At 33.4% G+C, this 24,063-nt stretch overlaps 2 protein-coding genes across 2 annotated transcripts; one reads left to right on the plus strand and one right to left on the minus strand.

The window, feature by feature from the left end:
- Window positions 1-3,011: 3,011 nt before the first annotated feature.
- On the plus strand, window positions 3,012-11,621 carry LOC130807699 (uncharacterized). The gene is made up of 5 exons (XM_057673015.1): window positions 3,012-4,113; window positions 5,625-6,089; window positions 6,197-7,252; window positions 7,640-7,826; window positions 10,446-11,621. The coding sequence occupies exons 1-5, from the start codon at window positions 3,076-3,078 to the stop codon at window positions 11,411-11,413; spliced, it is 3,714 nt and encodes a 1,237-aa protein (XP_057528998.1). The 5' UTR covers window positions 3,012-3,075; the 3' UTR covers window positions 11,414-11,621.
- LOC130807700 (calcium-transporting ATPase 2, plasma membrane-type-like) lies at window positions 11,618-18,296 on the minus strand. Its single transcript, XM_057673016.1, has 6 exons — window positions 17,629-18,296; window positions 15,810-15,864; window positions 13,608-15,715; window positions 13,349-13,520; window positions 12,542-12,840; window positions 11,618-12,407 (listed from the first exon to the last, which is right to left on the minus strand). Exons 1-6 carry the CDS (start codon window positions 17,800-17,802, stop codon window positions 12,168-12,170), a joined length of 3,048 nt encoding a protein of 1,015 aa, XP_057528999.1. The 5' UTR covers window positions 17,803-18,296; the 3' UTR covers window positions 11,618-12,167.
- Window positions 18,297-24,063: the final 5,767 nt, after the last annotated feature.

Below are 24,063 nucleotides of genomic sequence, written 5' to 3' on the forward strand. Positions count from 1 at the left end.
TGTTCAATAATTTTGTCTTTTGAAGATATTAAATTCTTTAAATCTTCTTTTTCCATTTGCCATAACAATAAGATCAACCACATATTTAAGAACAAAGTTGAATTTGTTCCATAGGCAAGTAGAGAGAATCAGAAGCAGTAATTAGTTGACAAGCAAGCTAAGATTTGGTGGCAGTCTTTAGTTCTTAATGCTACAGATCCATCACATGTTGCTTTAATCTAAAGAGCCTTGTAAAAAGCAAGAACGTACCTTTAATGAAATTTTACTTGCATTATTTGAAAATAAGTGCTCTAGATATCACATTTTAAATAAAAATGTGAAATTAATGATGTAAGAAGTTTTCAAAAGAAAATAGTAAAATTGTGACACATGGAAATTCTTAAATTGCAAACTCAACCAATAAATCAAGCATATATTTATAAAAAAATAATTTAATTCTAAGTAATTAACGTACGCATGACTTTTTTGGTTGTTTATTTTCCATCAAAAGTCAACGTAATAAGAGGTTACGATTTTAAATTTCCATCACCTAATGTCGAGTATAAAGAGAGTATGTGCTGCTTTCCCAAGGACTCTTGTGTGAAGGGTGAATGATAATAGGCCGTGCAGGATTAAACATGTTTTGGAGTATCAACCATAAGATTAAATTTTTTGTTGATTTTGTTCTTTAATAGTCACAATAAATAGCAATTGCTTACGTTAAATACGTAAGATATATAATGAGGACCCTAATACATGATTTTTCTTAAATTGTAAATGTTGCTTGATTTAAGGTTTATTATTAAATGCTTTCTTCCCTTAAAGTTTTCAAAACTTTCACTTCCTCTTCATCTCTTTTCAACTTTTATATCGTTGTTATCATCTTGTTATTTTTCTTTCATTATCATAATCAAACATCTCTAATTTCTTAATAATATTAAGGATCACGCTTTTGACATTATTTTAAGACCCAATTAGTAGTATAAAAAAAGAATTCTTATAATTTAAAAATGAAAGATGAAAAAAATTAGAAATTTATTATTAATTATATTTATATTTTTTATAATAAAATTTCTCACTACAACATTAAAGTTTTTTTCTACCAAATTTTGTGGAGTATCATTTTTGTTTCATAAAATCTCTAGTGTGACAGTCGCATACGTACGATCACTCACAGGTTCAATCCAATAATTTTAAAGTTGCTGTTTTTAAGTTTGAGTTAGACATTTTAAACCTTGAAATAGGCATTTAAGTCTTATATTTGACAAACTTTAAAAACCATTATAATAAACATTTTAAGTCCTGATATGGATTTTTATAGTTGGAGTAGGTAAGTAAAAAATAAAAGGATTTTTTTCACTTATACCCACGTACTTTAAAAATTCTCAGCTGTACCCAATAAATTTACCAATTCTCAATTGTACCCAATAATTAGTAGGGTATTTCTCACTTATACCCACGTACTTTTAAAAATTCTCAGCTATACCCAATAAATTTACCAATTCTCAATTGTACCCAATAATTAGTAGAGTTTTTCTCACTTATACCTACGTACTCATGTTGGTAGCTGAAGCTGTTCAAACTTTGATTTTGGCTGACTTTTGTTATTATTACATCAAAAGGTAATTAAGCTTATTTTTTGAACTAATAATTTTTACGTTTCGTTTAATTATTGGTATTAGAACGTGTAAATGATAATGAAAATTTAAGCTAAATTTGCAAGAAAAAAACACGTGAAGGCTATTGATCATACTTGTCTTACTCTAGTAATCATTTTTTTTATGAAATTCAGTAAATATTTATGGGAAAATAGTAACCACATGTGATCTCATATTGAAGAATCAGAGAGGATTAGACAAGCATATAAACTTAATAGACTACTCCTTTTACTAATTGATTTTAGGATGAAAATTCATCGTACTTGTGTGCAATCAGCTCTCATGAGAAATTTATCAACACTTAATTGTGGATAAAACTTACATCGCCATGAAAATAACATATTACGAAAATTTACTCAAAAAGTCATTTTATTACCGTTGTTTAGTATTTACCATCAAATGGACCGTTAAAGTCGCTACATTATAATGCTACTGGTAATTTAAAAAAATTCAAAAAATATTACTAACGCCTTAAATAAATCTAACTAACTGTTGTTAAGTTGTCATTAAAAAATGGTTATTGTTGCTAAATTAATACTAATTATTGGGTACAATTGAGAATTGGTAAATTTATTGGGTACAGCTGAGAATTTTTAAAAGTACGTGGTATAAGTGAGAAAAATCCTACTAATTATTGGGTACAATTGAGAATTGGTAAATTTATTGGGTACAGCTGAGAATTTTTAAAAGTACGTGGGTATAAGTGAGAAAAACCCAAAATAAAATTAAGGGTTCGAATAGGGGTTTTAACTTATAAGAGTAAAAAGCGGCATTTTAAGTGGTGAAATGAATTTTGTAGGGGTTGAAGTTGATAGCTTAAAAATTAAATCAAGCCTCTAAAAGAAAAAGATTGAGACTTGGAGTAGAAATTTTAAGTGTTAGATTTGACTTTTTAAGTCTTAAAATTTAAATTCGATAAATATAAAATTTTTTGGCAAATGTTATATGTAGCCCTAAGGGCTACATATAACCATTAATGCTAATAAGATTCTTTTATATTCCCCATATAAATCATGAGTAATTTTTTTTTTCAATATAAGAGCAATTTATTACTTTAATTTTGTGGTGAACTTGTCAAAGATTAATTATTTTACAAGGCTAATTTAATGAGTAATTTGTTGATCTATTAATAAACTTGTCAAAAATTCTATTGAAATTAGTCTATGTACATTTATTATAAGAATTTGTTAATTTTTATACATAGCCCCTAGGGCTATGTATAACAAAGTCCAAATTTTTTTAGTCATATACAAACATTTGGAAACATTAAGAAAACGGAATATTTTTTTTTATCATGAATATCAAATTTTTTTTGGGATTAATTAATCTATTTTTGTTGGGTGCTCCTTAAAAAAAAAAAAAAAGAGCGCCATACTTGAGTCTTCACTAATTCAAATTTACTCCTCTCCAAAGTTCTCTCACTCATCCCTTACCGAAAATGGAAAAAAGGCTTCGTTCATCTCTGCATACCTCTGCAGATTTATTCCTAGAATCCGCCATTAAACTTTCTCTAAAATCTGCAAAAACTTCTCTCAAAACCCTAATTCACACCATTAAACCTTCTTCTGAAATCTCTACTTCTCTTCCACTTGCTCTTCACTCCTCCATTTCTCGTTCCATCACTATTTTCAAAAATCCTTCAAACCCTAGAACGCCACCTTCACCCCCTTCTAAAAAACCTCGAAGATCTTCTCCTAGTTCACAAACCCCCGTCGTAGGTAATTCTCAACAAACAACCCACCTTCACGATCTTCAAATCTATGCTTACATTGCCTTAGTTTGTATTAATTCACCCAAAAAAGCTTTCTTTCCTGACGATTTATTCCCGTCTGTTAGAGAATTGCATGACAATTTGATCCTTTTCGAGTCCGATAACATCCTTTTATCTGAAATTTCGAATTTGTGTGAGCTTTGGTGGAAAGACGAGCTTGTTGGGAGAGAATTATTAATTTCTCAGTTTTTGCCATTTCTTGTTTCAAGGTCGTTAACATTGCGGAAAAAGGTTGATATTCATAGGGTTTACATTTTAAGGGAAGCTTTTTTGTTGTTTGATTTCGAGGATGAGAGTATAGAGGATCTGAAATTGTTGTTACTTCGATGTGTCATTACGCCTTTATACTTGAAAACCGAGGACGGAATGCGGTTCATTGCCTTTTTGTTTGGTTTGAGTCATCAGCTATTAAAAGAGGTATTGGAAATTATTAAATCCCAAATTCCTTTTGGGAGGAAGTCCATGTTGGAAGCTTATGGGGAGATTTTGTTTAGGGGGTGGAAAAGTGTAAATGGTGATCTTAGGAAAGAAATTGAAGATGGGTTTTTGCAAGGGTTGATTGAAGGTGCAACTTTTGCTAGTTCTAGATCATTTGCAGCTTCTATTAGGAGGGTCTTGGGAGGTTTTATTAATCAGAGGACTACTGAGGGTGTGGAGAAGATCCTTTTTGGCTTCGCTGAACCGGTCATTTTCCGGTATCTGCAGGTATTTTGGATTCTACTCCCTTAACAATTACCTACTTGCATTCTAATTTAGTATTTTAGTATTAGTATAAGTATGTATAAAAAGGTTGTTATCTTTGTGAAAATTATATTGGTTTATGGGTAGGTATCTGAATTTCCCTTGTTTTGGTTAAATGACTGGATAGACTGAGAATGATCCAACAATTGTCAAGAACGTTCTGTGATTTGGTGGCTTATTTGATGATGAGCTTATTTGCATATGCTGTGATATTGATTGATACTATTATAATGCTTGTTTATATCACATTTGGCATAGTACATTTGCTACTAGCAGTCTGGATATTAAGAGTGATGACTTTCCATAACATGTTTGGTTTTGATTGACATTTCTCTTTCCATAATGCCATTTGTCAGATACTTGTTTTCTTGTTTTGTTGTGTTTGATTTGGAATTCCAAGATGTTATTCTAGATAAGAGACCTTTGGTGATTCCGTGAAAATTGCGTCTTTCGAATTTACATGACCATTACTAACTAAAGAAGGGAAGTTCTACAAGGTAGCATTCTTTTCTTAGTTTTATATATTTATTTTCTTTTTGTTGCGAGTTTTTGTGTTCCCATAGTGTTGAGATTAATTATATGGCTATGTATTGCTATATTTTAAATTAATCTAGCTAATTTTTGTTAACTTAATTCTTTCACCTTTTAGCAATTTCTCAACCCCAAGTCCTCAACTATCCGAGTAGAATCCCAGAGTTATTTAACTTCTTACTTTAGTTGAAGCTTCAGTTTGGGAGGGGGGGAGTGAGGCGCTTTCGTAATTGTAGTAATGAGAATGTGGACAAGAGAAGGATGCCTTCATAGTCGAAAAATATGATTTTTCTAATGCTAGTTAATTGAAGACCTATGGTAGTATTGTCACCATGTGAATTTTGGAGGATTTGTTGCCACCAAATCAAAAGGTTTTGAAATTTCCATGGTTGTAGTGATGAGAATGTGGACAATTAGTAATAGAGCCAATTCAGAGTGATGGCTTGGGTTTAGCAAGCGGTGTGTCAATGACCAACGTGGCCGTGACAGACAAAGACCTTGGGCCTTTTTAATAGATCAAATAGACTTTCTCACCTACTAGACTAGTCTTAGGACGAGTTCTCTTGTTTGGTTTACAATATTTTTGATAATAATATGACTTTTGTGTCATGATTTGTTGTGAGTGTCATTTTTCTTTACAAAGAATTATTGGTTCCAAAAGGTGTTGTTTTTGCGAAGAAATTGGGTAATTCTGTAGATATGCTTTTAAAAAAGTTAATAATTTTGAGTTGAAAGAAACTCTTCAGTTGCCACCAACCTATGATGTTGAAAATATAAAGACATTGTGGAATATACCTCCAAAACATGGGCTAAAACATGTCTATGCTATGAAGAGAAGAATGTTATTAACTTGGCTTTATTAGCAGACGCCTAACATAAATCATTAAATAGCTGCTTTTGTTTTAAATGATATTACTCATTATGCTCTTTACTACCCAACGCAGGTTGCAAATTCAAATGTTCGACAAAATGCACTTCACTTACTCTTGGACATGTTCCCCCTTGAAGATCCAGATTCTACAAAAGACGCCAAGGACTCATTGCTTGAAAAACAAATTTTCTTGCTGGAAAAATCACTTAAAGATGATTGTCCAGATGTGAGGGTAGTCGCGGTAGAAGGTTGTTGCCGTATCCTTCGTTTGTTTTGGGAAATCATTCCTTCTTCAACTATCACAAAATTAATAACTATAATTTTTGATGATACGTCTCATGACATATCCAATGAAGTTAGATTATCCACACTGAATGGCGTGATGTATATCATGGGAAATCCTCAAGCTCACGAAATTATGAAAGTTGTTTTGCCAAGATTGCGGAACATGATTAAGGATTCACTTCTCTCTGTACGAATTGCTATGGCTGATCTCCTCCTACTCATTATGGACGTTCGAGGGTTCCAGTTTAATAAGGTAAAATAGCTAAGTTAGATACAACATCTCATGCTGCATGCCTGCATTTGTTTCTCTTTTGCTTACTTCTTACTGGTTGACTACAGCTGTTCTGTTTCGAATTTTAGGTGGTAGACTTAGATGTTTTACTTGCTACTCTTGCAAATGATCAACCACCTGTTGCTCAAAGGATTGTGCGACTTCTCTTACCATCATACTTTCCGACAAAAGTGAATGTTGCAGAAGCATGTATGCGCATAATTACTTTAATAAAAAGGTCTCCAATTGCTGGTGCTAGGTTTTGTGAGTTTATTGCACAAGAAGGTGCATCTTCAAAGTCTCTTATGGAACTTGCTAGAGTTCTTATTAACATACTTTTCTCATCTGATAAACTTGATGATGACCATATGAAGGGATTTTTTGCTGCTTTAAGTCACCTATGCAGGAACCTAGTAACCAAGTCATCTTGTAGAGAAGCCCTTAAGGAACTATTTTCAGGTGAAAAACTAAAGGGTTTGTTGGCTGCTGCCATTCGTGGGAATGATCATTCCTCTTTGTTTGAAATTGTTTCTTTCGTTTCTTCTACTGGAGCAACTGAACTACTTGAAGAATGTTTAGCTGTAGTCTCAAATTGTCGTGGTTTGTCTGAAAATGAGCAAAAGCAAGCTGAAGTACGTTCTGCACATAAGTTGGTTGTGTCTTGCAATTGGTTTGATCATATGCTAGAGGCTCTATCAAGGCTCCTACATGATACTGCTATCAAGTGTAATGACTGCTTCGGTATTGAAATACCCAGGGAGATAACACCATCTGCGAAGAGGAAGAAAAGCAGACTCACTAGAGAATCAGGAAAAAGAAAATGTGTCGATGGAAAAGGACTATTAGCATTTAAAAACAGTTACCAAATTTCTGTAGGAATTGCATGGCAAATAAAAGATCTTTTAGCATCGGATGTCAGCCGGAAAGCTATGTTTGAATCCAAGCACTTACAAGTAATGGTTGCTGCTTTGAAGGTCATATCTGAAATAAGCATTGATCATAGCATGTGTTCTAACTTGATGGATGCATCCGTAGTTGATGCGTTCATGGCGCTTTCCCTGCACATGACCCTTCAGAATATGAATATTAAAGACATTCTTAACCATCGTAATGGGGGGAATATTGTTCAAGGAATGGCAGAGGAGGCAAGTAATTCTTAACATTGAAATATAATCACACTTTCCTTGAATAATTTTTCTCGTATAAATGTATGTTTTTTCATACTATAACCTTTATTCTTAGATGCTTGTAGGGCTAAAATAGTTACAAATTGCTTTTTATCATTTTTAAAAGAGGTCCTTGCTCATGTAACTTCTTGGTATCAATAATATTTGGTCACAACTTAATACTAAATCAAATTTGTGCTAGAAAGGCTGGATTTTATAGCAATCTTCGTGAATGCTTGATCAATTCACTTTTAATGTAGCATCTTATATTAAAGATCAAGTTCCACCTACTCCATTTAATTTTGGGGAAAGTGTAATTTCTTATATGATAAAACTGATTGTCAATATCTTGCCATTCCATTCCAGCAAACACTTGTGGACGAGACATTGGATCTTCTGCTCAACTGTACAGAGAAAGTTTTTAAAGCTGGAGGTTTGGCAAAATTTGAATCAATGTCATCAGGATGTAAGTTTTGCGATAACATGGCTGTCCAGTTTCACAGGCAAAAGCATGTGAACTCACACAGAGATGCTGCTTCTGATGATGATGATGGTAAGCAACATGAACATGATTAATTTGCAATGTTTCCTATTTTGTAGACTATTGAGTGACCAAAGTTTTGTAATGGCACGATTAAATGATAAGCTAGACAAAATCAAATTCTCCTTCCATCGATAAATGAGAGGGGTACCGGGAGAAATTCAAAGGGGTTAACGATTGAGAAAGATGGAGAAATTAGCTCCCTCTTTTTCCTGTAATCCAAAACTAGAAGTTGGAATGGATGACAAGTGGAGTTGGGGAGGAAAAAAAAGGGAGGCCATTAGATCCTTAGAGCAAATGTGCCATTTAGGGTATGTTCACTTGAGTTTGTTTTTGTTGAACATAAATTATTGTTGAACTTCACTTTTTTTTTGTTGATCTTAGCTTAGAATCCATGTGGATGACCATTGTAATTGATATTTTGGTAGATGTAGTAACTCTAATTAATTGGGATCAAAGCTCTAGCATTGTTGTGTTGAACTTAGCTTATATTTGTAAATTTGTTGGAACTTATCTTTAATGAACTAAAGTTCTGGTCGGACTTGACCAAAACTTATTTTTTTAAGTTGAGGAATACACACCCTTGAGAAATGAAGGAGAGATTCGGAAGAATATACGCTAGAGCTAGAAAAGCCAAAGTTGCTATGTTTGGTTGTTTTGTCAAACTAGAAAGTTGTTATTTGGTAATTTTTCCAAAAACATAAATGTATTAGGTAGTTTTCACAAATGTGCTATTTATACTTTTCAGATAATTGCAAAATTATCCATTAAGGAAGTTAGATTTTTGTGCTATTTATACTTGAAACTTCTCTCTCTTTTTCTTTTTTCTTTTTTTTTTTTTCTTTTGCAATAAAAGGTGTTTATATTTTATCAAAAGCATGAGTATAGAGGTAGTCCTCCGTTGTGCCAAATACTTAAGGCCCTAAGAAACAAAACCCAACAACCAAGAGGAATTACATCAAATTAACATAAAACCTAACAAAAAGCAACAAAATTGCATAGGATGATCAAGTAGCCAAGACTTCTCCATGTGGTTGGTTCTAGCTGCAACTCGAAAGTGAATTAGGTTGATCTCATTCTGAATGGGACAGACAGACAGCAGCAGCAGCTAGAGAGTTCCTCCTACACCTAACTGCATACAAAAACTCGGTCCAATGTTTTACCAAGAGCACTGACTTAGGATTCTTCTGCAATGACTGATCATAGCACACACCTGATTGTCAAAAGAATCAGCAAGGTTCTGTGAAAACCTGATCAAGTTAGGGGCGGATTTTGTCTTGTAACAGCACAGCAATGCAGAATGTGATCTATTGTCATAGATTGAGTTGAGCACAAGGGGCAAAGATAAGGGCAGTTAGTCCCCCACTTCCTCAGTCTATAATAGGTTAGAAGTCTCTTGTGAATAGCCATCCAAAGATAGAAAACCGTCTTAGGACTTGTACTAGTGTTTCAGTCCAATTTCCTCTAAAGACCTTAGGATAAGCACTTATAGAAAAAAAACTGCGGTTGCGGATGCGTTTGTGGAAACGGTCGTGGTGTCACGAAAAACACTATAATAACATAATAACGCAAATTGCGGCCAATGCTATGCGAATTTTTGGAAAAAAATTCACAGAAGCGGCGTTTTGAACTTATAATTGCGTTTTTATTGTTGAATTACAAATATGCCCATAGCTATTACAACTGCAATACTACACTATATGAGGTACTTTTTGTGTATAATTAGGTAACTTATTCGTTAATTATTTTATTTGATTACTAAAATTTTGAGTAATTACAATTTAAGTGATCTTAATAATAAAAGTTATTGAGCATTAATCTCTAGAAAAAGTTAATGGGTATTAATGCAATTTTAACGTGGAGACTGATAACATTGTAACGTTGAAATATCATTGTAATAGTTAAATACCGGGCGTTACACGTTATGTCACGGTCAATGTGGTGTTGTGACCGTGAAAATTCATGCACCATTATATAATGAGATTCAACTTTGCAACAACTCACAAACAAGTTACATTATGGGAATGGGGGAAGTTTTTTCCCATATAGTAGACTTTTTAAATAGGGAAATCTTTTGTATCACAGAACACTCATATTGTCACCAACAACAATGGCAAAGCCTTCATCCCAAAAGATCGAGTCGGCTACGATGACATATTTATGTTGTGAAGACAACAATACTATATGCAATTATCATGCTTTTGGTATTGAAGTATATTTTCAAAACTGCTTTACAGACTTAAAACAGAGTAACAGGGATCTTGGTAAACATTCTGGGTTTTATTTTCATGGTGATCTATGTCAACTTTGATTGCTTGTTCTGGAGTCGTACTATTTTTATATAAGCATTATCTTCATGGTGATCCATTCAATGTTAATTGCTTGTTATCAAGTCTTTTAGTATGAGCATTTTGAATGTTGTGCAGAAACTTTTCACATTCCACATTTAACTATAGTTCCTTCATAGTGACTGCCATTTTACACTATCAAACAGCACTTATTTGACTGAAAGAGCATGATGTTCTCTTCTATTTAAACCTTCTTATAGTCTTTCATTTTATAGTGTTTTCATTGTTGGGAATAAGGCATTGGCATTGGCATATTCTTTATTGAACTGCTTGGATTTTGTAGGATCTCCCTTTTCATACCGAAGAAGAATTATGAATTCCGTGAAGAATTGTACTGTGCTTCTGAAGTTCATTGTTGACGTTGCAGCAATAGGCCTTATTTGCAATAGACCAAGGGCATTAAATTTTACATCTGCCTTTTTGCAGAACATGATTTCCATCTTGAAAAGGTGTTTTCACGATGAGTTAAAGTTCCTGAATGAACAACTGAAAGAACTTCATTTGTGCTTAAAGAGTTCTTTCACTTACGCGGCCAAGTTGCTTAATTTAGTTCTCACAAAAGCCAATGAAGGTTCTCCTGCTCCCCAAGAAGCTTATGCAGTAGCCAATCATCTGCTTGATCTTGTCGTCTCAATTGAGTTATACTTAGGTTCTGGTTATGCAACACGCATGGTCACCATAGCAAAGCAATGGTTGCCAGATGTGATTCTGGGACTCGGTTCTAACTGCATCTCAAAACCGTCATTTGAAGAAAGTATCTCTTTCTACTTGTCTAGTGATGGTGAAATGCATATTCATCCGTGGCTTTCAATTTTAGCGAGCATCGAGCATTATGAAATGAAACACTTTGGATCAGATGGCGAGGAGGATGATAAAGCTGTAGTGCACGAGAAATTCCCAGCATTTAGCAAGCTAATAGGAATGATGTTTCAGCTATTTTGTATTAATCATGAGGTATTAGACATTGTTGGGCTAATGTTTCTCATTGGCGCTTCGACTGGTTTGCAGAAGAAGGACTTTGGCCTTGTCTCGGGACTTCTACACTGTCTTTGTACAAAGTTGTTGAATCAGGAGAACATACTGTTGGACGACCTTGATATGTCTGTGACTTATTTACAAGAGCTTTACGCACAAGTTGAACGCTGCATTGAGGAAGCAGAAAGCGATGAAGCATTGCAAGAACTTCTCGGTATCAAAGCGTTGCTTGATCCGGTCTGGGATTATTCAAATCAGGCCGCATCCATGTTGTGATACAATATCTGGTCTGTCCTGTGCACACTGCAAGGCTCTTTTTCATATATTTCGTCATAAGATTGAACAAATTCTCCGTAACTTCAAATTTGTAAATACCAGCCTTAATGTGAAGCATTTCGTAGCTAATCTGTAAGCATGTAAATTTGCGGGACCAACACCCTCCGTAACTCTATCTCAAGGATTCGACGAGTCTTTGTTTCAACGTTACACTAGATGGTACTAGAGATGTTCATAACACACTCGATGACTCGATATTTACCCGACCTATAACCGAATCGAACTTGGCCCGAAAAAGACCCGATGACCTGAATGAACACCTCTGAATGGTACCATCCATGGAAGCAATTATCATTCATGATTCATATATAATCTGCAAATTACAATGGATGTTTCTAAATTGAAACATCTCAATATCCAACTAACAAAAAAAATCATGATGGTGTACATGTAGACCTTCCTAATTAATTTGCATATTACATGGGATATTTCTAAACTGACATTCTACTTTCCTAAATTTTGGCATTCAAAACTGCATAGATTGCCAAGACATGAATTATATATCACAACAATCAAAGAAACAAAGTTATCCCCAATTCCTGGTGCAGATATGTCAAGCTTTCGCTTGAAAGCTACCAGTTATTTGGTTAAGTCAGTCGCAAACTTTACAATAACAAGGCGCATCGGACTGCTACTGCTTCGAGCACCCTTCTGGACGTAAGATATACAAACTGCACTTTCTGGTTGAACGGTCTCAAACTGGTATTTTCTTTAATCCGGCAGCAATTGGCATGCCTAAGAATCCAATGAAGACACTAACAAACCACTGCATGAAACTGAGAGGAGTGGTGTTTGCAAATGTACCCAAATATTCAACGATTATAATTTGAAAGACAAGCGTGACACTGATGACGGCAACAAAAACATAGTTGTCTAATATGCCCGTCAGTACGTCTATCTCCTCCATGTCTCGAGAGCTTATTTCATTGAAAATCTGCAAGAAATATTGAACGAGTTTTTAGGAAACATACATACACGTAACCGAGTCAACAAACGAAGGAATGAGACAATTGAAGGGATATAAAATGTTTTCTTTATCTCCTTGAATGTACAGAAACCGTAATTTACCTGACAAAAAACGAATGAGTTAAAGATTAGAGTATTCAAGGTCAAATCACCCTCTGAACCTTGAAGTTGAAACAAAGATTTTCCATTTGCTTGGAGGAACCAAATAATCATAAACTGGTAGAAGGATTGGCCTAGAATATTTCTCCACATGACATTGCTGATGAAATTCCCTTGCCTCCCAACTGGTGTTCTCTTCATCAGCTCATCATTAGGAGGCTCAGTAGCCAATGCTAAAGCTCCCAACGTATCCATAATCATGTTAACCCATAAAAGCTGAACAGCAGTGAGCGGAGCACTTCCTAAAATAAGCCAGTATCGCAGAGTTAAATGTCGATGAAATCAGCACAGTTCAATTTGTACAGAATTTAACGGGGTGTTTGGCAAACAGCTGATAGCCGATTACAGTAACTGATTTGACCAGCTGATTTTATTAACTGGTTTCACCAACTGATTTTGAACAAGCTGCTAACCTGCTGCTATGAGCAGCTTGTTCAAAAACAGCCTATTCATATCAATTAGTTATTTCGACAGACAACCAGCTAATTTAACAAACATTAGTATTAGCTAGTTTGACCATCCAACCCTCTACTTGTATCAAAATAAGCTAAAAAAGCTCAATAAGCTATTTTGCCTAACACCCCCATGTATCACCTGGGGTGGTTAACATTAGTGCTAATTTAGCATGGCCAGTAAGACGATTTCTTTTTTGGGTTCAACACTCCATTCCAGAATTTCATGTCAGTTTCGGTCAGATCTCTAAGGGTCAGTACATATTTTTGCTAATTCTATCTGATTGAAGAAGTGTACCTGTCCAACAGGCCGAAAAGAAGTTGACAAGTAACGCGACAACATTAACAGTGAGCTGAAATTGCACAAACTTTTGAATGTTTATGTAAACTGAACGTCCCCATTTAGCAACCGTAACAATGGTAGAAAAGTTGTCATCTAGAATGATAACATCAGCACTTTCTTTAGCCACCTGAAAAATTTAGAGAATATTAATGCCACAGTATGTAAGCAAATGATATAAAGAAGACAACATTACGTACACCTTCATAAATCATACCTCAGTACCAGCAATGCCCATTGCAAGTCCAATGTCGGCTTCATGAAGAGCCGGGGCATCATTTGTACCATCTCCGGTAACTGCCACAACTTCATTAAATGTTGTCCTTAACTGCTTCACAAGTGTATGTTTATCTAAGGGAGAAGATCGTGCCATAACCTGAATTTTTGGAATAATTTTCTCTAATTCTTCCTGGGTCTTCTCTCGAAAAACTGGACCTTCAATCGCAATACCATCATCAGTAAGAATACCACATTCCCTAGCAATAGCCTTGGCTGTATTAATGTTATCTCCTGTAACCATCCTTACAGTTATCCCTGCTGCACGACACATTGCAACTGATTCCTTCACTCCAGGTCGAACAGGATCTTTGATCCCCACGATTCCTATACATGTATACCCATGAGCAGGCATAGGGTCATTTGGAGAAAACTCGTTCTCAAGTTCCATATAACCAAGACACAAGGTTCGGAGAGATTCACTAGCAAATGCATCGATTGTATCTTTAAGATGCTCCAAAAGTTCTGCATCCAGGGGAACGACCTCTCCTTTTGCGTTGATCACCTTATCACAGGTAGCTAAGACTATCTCGGAAGCACCTTTGGTGTGGGCCCTTATACCTCCACCATTAGGAAGTTCTAATATTACACCCATTCTCTTCTTCGTAGAGTTGAATGGCTCAACTTTGATAAGCTTAGAAGCTTGCCTTTCAGCTTGAAAATCGCCTCCCAGAACCGACAACGCAAATTCTAAGAGCGCAGTCTCGGTTGGGGTTCCTAATATTTCATGCTTCCCTTTTTTATTGGCCACAACTTCACCTCCCGTGTTATTAAATATGGACTGCATCAGAAGCTTCAAGGTAGAATCGGGCAACTCATTACGCAAGCTACATTCTTTACTTATCTCCTTGACATTCAAGCCAATGCAGGATTTCACCACAGTCATCCGATTAGTAGTTAGAGTCCCGGTTTTATCACTGCAGATTGTAGTAGATGATCCCATGGTCTCACAAGCAGCCAAGTTACGGACCAAGGCCTTGTCGTTCATCATCTGCTTCATGGCAAATGCAAGACTCAAAGTCACAGCCAATGGCAACCCCTCAGGAACAGCCACCACAACAATGGTAACGGCAATTGCAAAGTACTCCAACAATGCCAAAGCTTCATCTCCGCCCCAATACCAATGGGAGCCTTCTCTCCATTTACGGGTAATCAGGCCATTCACAAGCACCGCAAAAGTCACAACAGCGAAGAAAAGTCCAATTTTGCCGATAATGCTAGCAACTCCATTGAGTTTGACCTGTAATGGGGTCTCATCATCCCCTCCTTCACTAAGAGTTGCCATCAATTTTCCCCATTGTGTCCTCATCCCAACAGTTGTGATTATCATCTTGCATGATCCATCTTGGACTTTCGTACCCGAGAGAAGAAATGGGTTTTCCTCATTCACCATAACAGGTTCACTTTCGCCTGTTAAACTCGATTCATCGATCAACACTGAGAATCCTGACACAAAAAGACCATCAGCTGGGACTTGATCTCCTATCGACAAGTGCACAATATCACCAGGAAGTAAGTCATATATGGACATTTTCTGCCTAAATCCGTTCCTAGTGACTTGAATAGCGATCTTCTTCTTTTCTTTGTCGAGATCCCTGAACTGCAATGACTGCCGATAATCACTCGTTGCAGTAACAAATACAACAAGCAAGATAGAAGCAACAATCCCAAGCCCATCATGGGCTCCCTTGGGCCATCCTTCGGTAGCAACGCCAACAATCAGAGAAACAAAAGCACAAACACCGAGAATCATCAATGTCATGTCCTGAAGAGCTTCCCATACAAAAATCCAGAAACTTCGAAGCTGAGCCTCAGCAAACTTGTTGATCCCAAAAATGTCTTGTCTTCGAGAAAGGGCAGTTGGGTCGGTTGTAGTGAGCCCATTTTCAGTCGATGTGTGAAGTTTATCTGCAATGCCTGTTACTCCCCCATGGGACTTTACCTTCTTTAAGTCGTGGCCTTCGACAACACAACTCAATTCATCAGCACAAATACCATAACCTGCTGCTTTCACTTCTTCAGGGAGTACATAATCACTTGGTGATACACCTATAATCACAAAATTAAAGCCATCCGTCTCAAAGCTTACTTGAAGCCTTCTAATAATAAGATAATACAGAGTAAAAGATTTACATGTATTTACCTTGTATAAACTGATATGCAGCTTTGGAGACTAGAACGGCAATCCTCAACGTCTCCTGTAATGTGAAAAATAAAATTAGTTGACTTTGATTAATATCATTGACATTTGACCTTAATAGTTATCAAACCTCAACAAAGAAACAATTAGCAATTATTCATCCAATTTCATTATATTTTTGAACTTTAGATTGCCCTTTGCCCCATTTACTTCCATGATATAGCACAAGAAACTACCAAAGTTGGTTTTGGTTGATATTATTTCCATCAGTATGACTTTCCGTTTCCTTACCTTATGTTCAAATTTACTTATGTGTTCTAATATACTCCCTCCAATTCAGAGCAAATGTAACTTGTATTTTATTTTTAATCTAGATGTCAATATATAGTAAAATGGAATTTTGTTTAATTCGTTAAATGTTAATATCATATTTTTATAATTTTTAATTATGCACAATTAAAGATATTTATGATTGGATTAGTGCATTGGATATAGTGAAAAATTAAATTTGACAATTAATGAGAGTTGAAGGGAGTAGTAAGTAAAAGTGATCTTATTACATAGAAGTATTTATCACCCTGTCTTGTATGAGACCGTCTCAACACTCACCGTCAGACACGTCCATATAAAACATCTATTAGTAAAAAATCATTAAAAAAAGCAATGAAAACTGACTTCCCACCTGTACAAGAAGCAATAATTATTTTAAATAGTTTGAACTGACCTAATTGGATAAAAGGTAAAGTAATTGATGTTCATGTATACTACTTTGTTTAATTCTCCTTGATCAAGCTGTGAAAAACAAATTTAATTTTGATATGAACTTGTGATTCCAAAACTCCCATGGTTTATATTACCATTAAATGTACTCATTGTATTACCAATGTATTCATTTGGACCATCGGGTGATTTTAGGTCAATTATTTCGAATCTGTTTAAAATTAAATTTTGCGTCTATATTATTTTTATATAATTTAATATTCATTTTAAAGTCAGGTTCAATTACAAGGTCGAGTATCAGATTATTGAGTCTGTTTTAAACAGGTCTGATTACCATACATAATCTAATTACTCTGAGCACTCTTGTAAATTTACTATTTTTTCATACTTATTTTTTCATTAAATTTGCTACATAATAGTTGGATTAAAATTCACATATTAAAAAACAAATTCTAGATGAGAGAAGTAGGATAATAGTCCCTCCTATTCACCTTAGGAGTCTCATTTGACTTTTTACGGATTTTAAGGAGAGTCAAAAGTGGGACCCTAAGGGTAGGAAAGAGAGTGGTATTATGGATTTTTTAATGTAAGGGAGGAAAATTAGTATGGATAATGGAGGGTATAATAGAAAATAAAATAAAGTTACTGGCATAAAAGTCAAAAACCCATATCAAAAATAAAAATGGGACAATTAAGGTGATTTGACAAATGGAACACATAAGCTAAATAGGAGGGAGTATTATATAGTATTTTCATCTTATCCACATACACATACCAAGTTCCAAGAGCACCATTTTCTACATTTCTTGACCATAAAATTCTCATATTAACCAAATGATGTTGTTCAAACATGATGTATATTTTTTTTTTGTTGTAATTTCTATTTGGCTACTCAACCGTGAAATCAAAAATCCTTAAGACTTCAAAAAAGTTTAGTGATGACGTGATGTCCCCTCTTCTACCATTAACATTTCTTATATTAGAAAGTGGAGAAACAGAAAAACACCATCATGGATTCATGTTCCGGAGGAATGAATTATTATTATAATTTATGAACATGAATAATTGATGACCCACCAATAAAAAAAAAGTAAATAAAAACCTGATTGGTACGACGCATAGCAGCAGCCTCGTAGCGTTTGGATAAATTTGCTGTAAATCGAAATCGTCGTTTTGGATTCTTGACAAAACCACATAATTTCCTCCAATTCTCCAGCACTTCCTCCGATGATCCTTTTGGTTTCACTTCAAAATTCTCATTCAAATAACTCTCCATCTCTTTCTCTTTTCAAACTCAATTAATGACGATATATTATTCTCAATTTATAGACCAATAATATATTATTTTAAATAATGGGTTAAGATTGACCTTATCTTCTGAAGCACACGCTACTTTTATATTCCATTACACTAAAGTTGAGGAACTTTCTACGAAGATGCAAGATTAAAGAATAACTTTATTTTTTCATCCTTAAAAAGAGAAAAATGTGCTTTTAGAGAGTGAAGGGGAAACTTATGATGATGAGTAATAACTAATATGAAATGAAAATGAAGAAAATAGGCGTCAATGTGGTTTCTGGGTAGCTTCTGATTTTGCTGGTTTGGGGGAGAATCGGGGAGGAACAACAGAATGAAGGAGAGTGAGAGGTGATCCGAAATTTGGTGGGAAAAACAGAGGGGGGAATTTCTTTGCAATTCGTTAGCAATTCTGAACGAATTGCTCGGAGGCTTCCATTATTCCCACAACGCGGAATATAATGTTCACGAAAAATAAAATATATTGTAATCCCTCCTGTTCGCGATAAGTAACCGTGTATAAATAAAAATTATGAAAAGTTGATATGAATAGTTCTTGCATGGAGATGAATCAAACAAGATTTCACTTGTCTATATTTTAACTTATAAATTAATAATAAAATATAAATTATAAGAGATGAATAGTGTCCAAAAAGTAAATGAGACCCTTCTGGTGAATAGGAGGGAGTATATTTTATACAATCGATAGTAAATAAACAGCTAGCCTCTTGAGAAATCGCCTCTCAGAGAGAAATCTCTCGAGCCCAATTCATTAAAATTTAATTAAACTAAAAAATGATAATAGACTAACTAAATTAAAAACAATCTTTCAAAGTGACCATCTCTCACAAGAATTTGTGATAAATAAATTATTTTATTAAATAATAAAGTTACAGGAGAAAAAGTAGAGACCATAAATATTTTAAAAATATTAAAATAAAATTAGTAGTAAAAATTTGGGGACAACAATTATCAAAAATACATTAAATAAAGATTGTGAAAAATATAGGTGTACCATAAAACAATATAAAAAAATAAGATTAGTAAAAAATATGTGGGGATCATAAGCATTTAAAAAATTTTAAATTAGATTAAAAAAAGATAATTATATAGTACATAATTTGTGATATAAATTGAATGACTTTTTAAAGAGAAATAAATAGTATAACGTAAAATGACAAATAAAAAACATCATTTAGTAACGAAGGGAATACTAAACAAGTTATGCATATTTTTCAATATCTCAAATATATGTATTTGTTTATTCTAAAACCAACCGCCTCCCTCTCCTTTTCTCTTTTCTCTCTCTAAAAAAATCATAATTCTCATAGTTGATTTGGGGTTATCATTAATCTTTTGGTTGATGGTAAACTCTTAATTTTGTCCATTTTAAGCTTTTTGAATATCATTAGAATAAATATTTGTTGTCTCCCTATATGAGAGAAACCCATTCATTGGGTCGATTATACCCAGATATTGAGTTTTGATCTCTCTCTTCGTGAGAGTTTGGAGTTATGAAGTTTGATTTGTAATTGATTTGTTGGTAGAGATTAATGCGATAATGCAGCAGACACCAAAATTACAATTACCATTAACTACATCAAATTCAATTCTATCTCAAGACTACAACAGATCGAAAGATTCTCTCATAAAAGGTTGTGTCAAACAGCGATGTGGAAGAGGATATTCAGAATTGTCAAATCTCATATACAACAATTGTAGTTTTGTTAATTTTTAATTAACTTTGATTAAAGTTATTATGTGCTTGCTAATTTTTATCTCAGAAATAGATTGTATTATTAAAAAAAACAAGTTATGCATTTCATCTCTAATTATGCTTGTGAAAGTGACAATCAACTGAATAATATGTTAATTTCAATGGTAATTTCAGACCAAGGAGTAATATTGCTTAGACCTACATAAAAGTACAAACAAACTTTACGTTGGTCTTGAATTATATTGTTTGGGTCTTAAGTTAACCAATTTAGTTTAGTGGAGATTACAAGCTCAAGATATTTATTATTATCATCTCAAATTAATCAATTGCTTTATATAATCTAATTTAATATTTGAAATTAATGTTTTGCATTGTTGTTTTTACATTACTTTTCACATTTAATTTTATTAGCTATTATTTATAGACTAATTGATTAGTAGTCAATTCTTGATTGTAGTTAATGGATATTATAGCTTGTTTAAAGTTTGAACGATGAATGTTCAACTTTTCCTTGGATAATGCGAACTCTAAAGTTAAATATGTCATGATAAGTAAACTCTAAATGAACATAACACAACTTTAATTGGACATATACCGTCATACGGTGATACTAAATGAGATAACACAATTGATATAAGGAAAGTGTTTTTGTGGATATTGTTTGTTAAAGACATTATTTTAGTAGATTAGACCAAAGAAGGGGTACATGCTAAAGTTAGAACGATAGAAATAAAGGTCAGAGTAGCAATAAGGTTGCAATTGATTCAAAGTAAGACCGAGTAAAAAGAGTGTAACTTTAGCACAAACGAGATGATAAGAGGCATTATAAAGCTAAATGAGAAAGAAATATCTCCAAACATAGATTTTTAATTACCTTGCCTTGGGTCCATATTTCAGAGTAGTGGTGATATCCTACAAGATGTGGCCAATTGAATTAAATATGGATGACAAAAATGAAGAGTGGCTACTAGAATATTATGTGATCGAGGTGTGCTCTTAAAGCTAATCATGACAAATTTTATCAAATGGCAGTTGGACATGCTCTACTATATGAATCAAAATGTTGTGCTTTTAGAAAGAATCATAGTAGGAAGATGGGAGAAGCGGAAATGAGGATGCTTCGATGTATGACTGGACATACCTTGAAAGGTAAAATTCAAAGTGAAAATACAAGAAAAGAATTAGGAGTTGCAAATATTGAGAAAAAGATGAAAGATAATCGTTTAAGATATTTTTGCATGTGCAAAGATAGAGAATTAAAAAAAAAGAAGGAATATAGGAAATTGGAGCTTTGAAGACTTAAAAGAAGGAAAAGAAAAATCGAATGTGACTTGGAGGACATGAGTGGAAAAGAATATTAAAGATAGAGACTTTCAAATTGTGATGGTACAAAAGTGGAATGAATGGAGAAGAAGAATCTTTGTGGATGCCTGTTAAGACTGATATATTGATTTATGTAGTAAGTCTCGATGTTTTAGGATTAAGACTATGATATTATTGTTATTGTTTGTTTGCATGATTTGTGATAATTTGTAAACATTTTTCAACAAGAATATACTTAATCTATCCTTTACAAACGATATAATTAATCTATCCTTTTCAAATGCATATAAAAGATGGAGTAGTTCCTTACAAAAAAAGATGGAGTGGTTTGTAATCCATTTTGATGAATAACTATTTCATATAATCAATCATTTTCCTTTCTTCAAATTACTATAAAGATAAAGGTTAATATTTACTTTTCTACTTTTGCAAGTGAATTTTTACTAATGTCTTTTGTTTACATATTTTTGAAAGAGTAATTTTTTTAGTAAGTATGATAAATAAATTCATAGTTGTTAAGAGTTATAGAGGGTTGGTTAATTGGTTGTTGGCTGTTGGATGCTGATTTTTTTAATTGGCTTGTTTAACCAGTTGAAGATGTTGGTTGTTTTTGTTGACTTTTAAGCTAGCTGAAAAGGTTAGCTATTTATTGAGATGTTTGATAAATTTAAATATTAGTTGCTGGCTGTTTATTAGGAAAAAAGTGGATCAACAAGTCAAAAGCCAACAAAAAACTAACTGGAGTAGCCTTTTTATTTTGGCTTAAAAGCCAACTTTTCAGCTAAGCTATTTTCCAAATACTCCTTCCGTCCCTATATGAATGCATCCAAATCATTTTGAGTTAAATTTAGTGGAAAGTGAAATTGAATTGGAAAATAAGACATAAAACATATGGATGATAGAAATAAATGGTTAAAAATGAAAAGAGATAATAAGATTTTGGATGAGATTTAAAGAAAGAATGTGGGACCATTGCTAAAAAGAGAAAGGGTGCATTATGAGTGAGACATACTAAAATAAAAAAATATGCAAATTGAGATGGATAGAGTGAGTACTTTTTTGGCTGTTTGACCAATCAATAAGACAAAAATCAAAAATCAATTAAAAAACTAACCAAAAAGCCATGAACGAAACACGTGAATTAAAAAGTTTAAAATATATTTAGAAGATAAAATATATCCATGTGAGATCTCGTTAGAATCATCTTAATGTATGCTTTTTTATCATGTATTTTTTATATTTTTTTTATTATTTATATTTAAAAATATTAAAATTTTAAATTTATATTGTAAATTGTAAAAAATTTTTTTGGAAAGAACCAAAGAAACGTCAATTAGATAAAAGTTTAAACAATTACAAGACGTGTGTATTGCGCCTAGTGATAATGAGAGCTACTACTTCTACACGATACACGTTCCCCCTGCAGTTGCGGAAACATGGGTGCATAAGATGTCATGGTGCTCAACTGTTCATGATTGATGGTCCACATCCCATATATATTTCTTCGATTGTATTCATATTAGATATTATCGTTTAAGTTTATTTTATATAATGTGACTAATGTGTTAGAAAAAATATAATTGAACGAGATTTTATTGAATTGTTTAATTATATATTTTCGTTATATTAACTTTTTAGATATGCATAGTTTAATATATACATAATTAAAATAATACATTAAATTACATACAGACTCATATAAAACACGTATAATGTGACTGAGGAAGAAGTCTTAGGACTCCTAATAAATTTGTAACTACAGGTAACAAGTAACAACAATTGGCTTACCATGGTATCATATACATTAAATAAATCATGGCTAATTTTAGGGACTGTTTTTGTTTTTGTGTAAAGTGGGATATAGTATAGGTTTTAGGATCCTCTCTATTACTTTTCTCTATTACCCACGATTTTAACACCTATTTTAGAATAAAAAATAAAATGTTAAAATCCCCAATTATTAAAACTCCATTAAGCAATTATACCTAAATGAACTCTCTATTACATTTTAAGTAATAAAGAGGATCTCAACTCCAAATTTAATTTAATATTTTATTTACTTTCTAAGTATAGAGCACTAAAAAAAAAAAGAATCAAAATGGGTGTGAGTACAAAAAATAAAGAAGAGTGAATAAAAATGGGTGTGTAGCACAACTGTTGGATGTGGTGACTCATAACTCAGTTTAAAGGTGCTTTATGATGAGGAAAATTGATGTTTTTGATGTTATTGCAAGATGGGATAAAAGCGTGCAAATTCCGAATTTTGGACAGATTTGAATGAACACATCTTAATGTTCGCTTGAACTGGTAGTTCAAGCGAATTTAACGCCATATTCAATGATATTCTGTTTAGTTCTACCATTGTTGTTGCATACAAATTAGCTTTGCTTGAGATCTAATTAAATCATTTCATTTTCATTGTAAACATTTATAAATACTTATTCTAAGTCATTTTATCATAAGACTCAAATTGTCAAATATGTGTTCTGAGTCTTGTGGGCATAATCGACTGAGCATCGGCTTGTTTCCTTTAGATTTTCATTTCTTCGCTCTCATTTCACTTGGCAATCTTCTTAACTTCTCCGGTGGTTCCATTAATTCTAATTTTTCATCCTTTTCAGTGTATTTACCTGCAATACATTTTGGAGTACCAAATTTTAAGAAAGACGTAAAGCTAGTATAAACATATAAAATGACCGTAAAAGGGTCTTATTTAAAACACGGATTAAAAAGGGAAAATATATGTACAATTAATTAGCACATTAAATTTTGCATATTTATACATTGTAGAAAATTTTCTAGTAAAAACAACAATATATGTTACACTTCGCAACTTATTACATACAATTCTTGAGAAGGATAAACTGAAAGGTAAAGTTTTTCTATTCTTGAGTGTGAGTTAGAGATGGGGAAGCTATTGGGAGAATATATTATCAAGGCGATTGGTCATTTTTGAAAATATGGAAAGCTTGGATTGGACTTTTTCTATGGTTAAGAGTTGGCCACTAACATCATACTACATTCACTTTAAAGTGGATTCAAAATTCATAGGAATGGATTGGAGAAGACTCTTGCTGAGTTACATGAGATGTTCATCACTGATGAGCAAAATATCTAAGCTGAAGTTAAGAAGGAAGTTCGTAGGATTCGAAGGAAAAAATGTTTAAGAAGGATGGAGTTGGCAAGACGAAGCATAAAAAG

Source organism: Amaranthus tricolor, chromosome 3, assembly GCF_026212465.1.
Source record: "Amaranthus tricolor cultivar Red isolate AtriRed21 chromosome 3, ASM2621246v1, whole genome shotgun sequence".
NCBI classification, from domain to species: domain Eukaryota; kingdom Viridiplantae; phylum Streptophyta; class Magnoliopsida; order Caryophyllales; family Amaranthaceae; genus Amaranthus; species Amaranthus tricolor.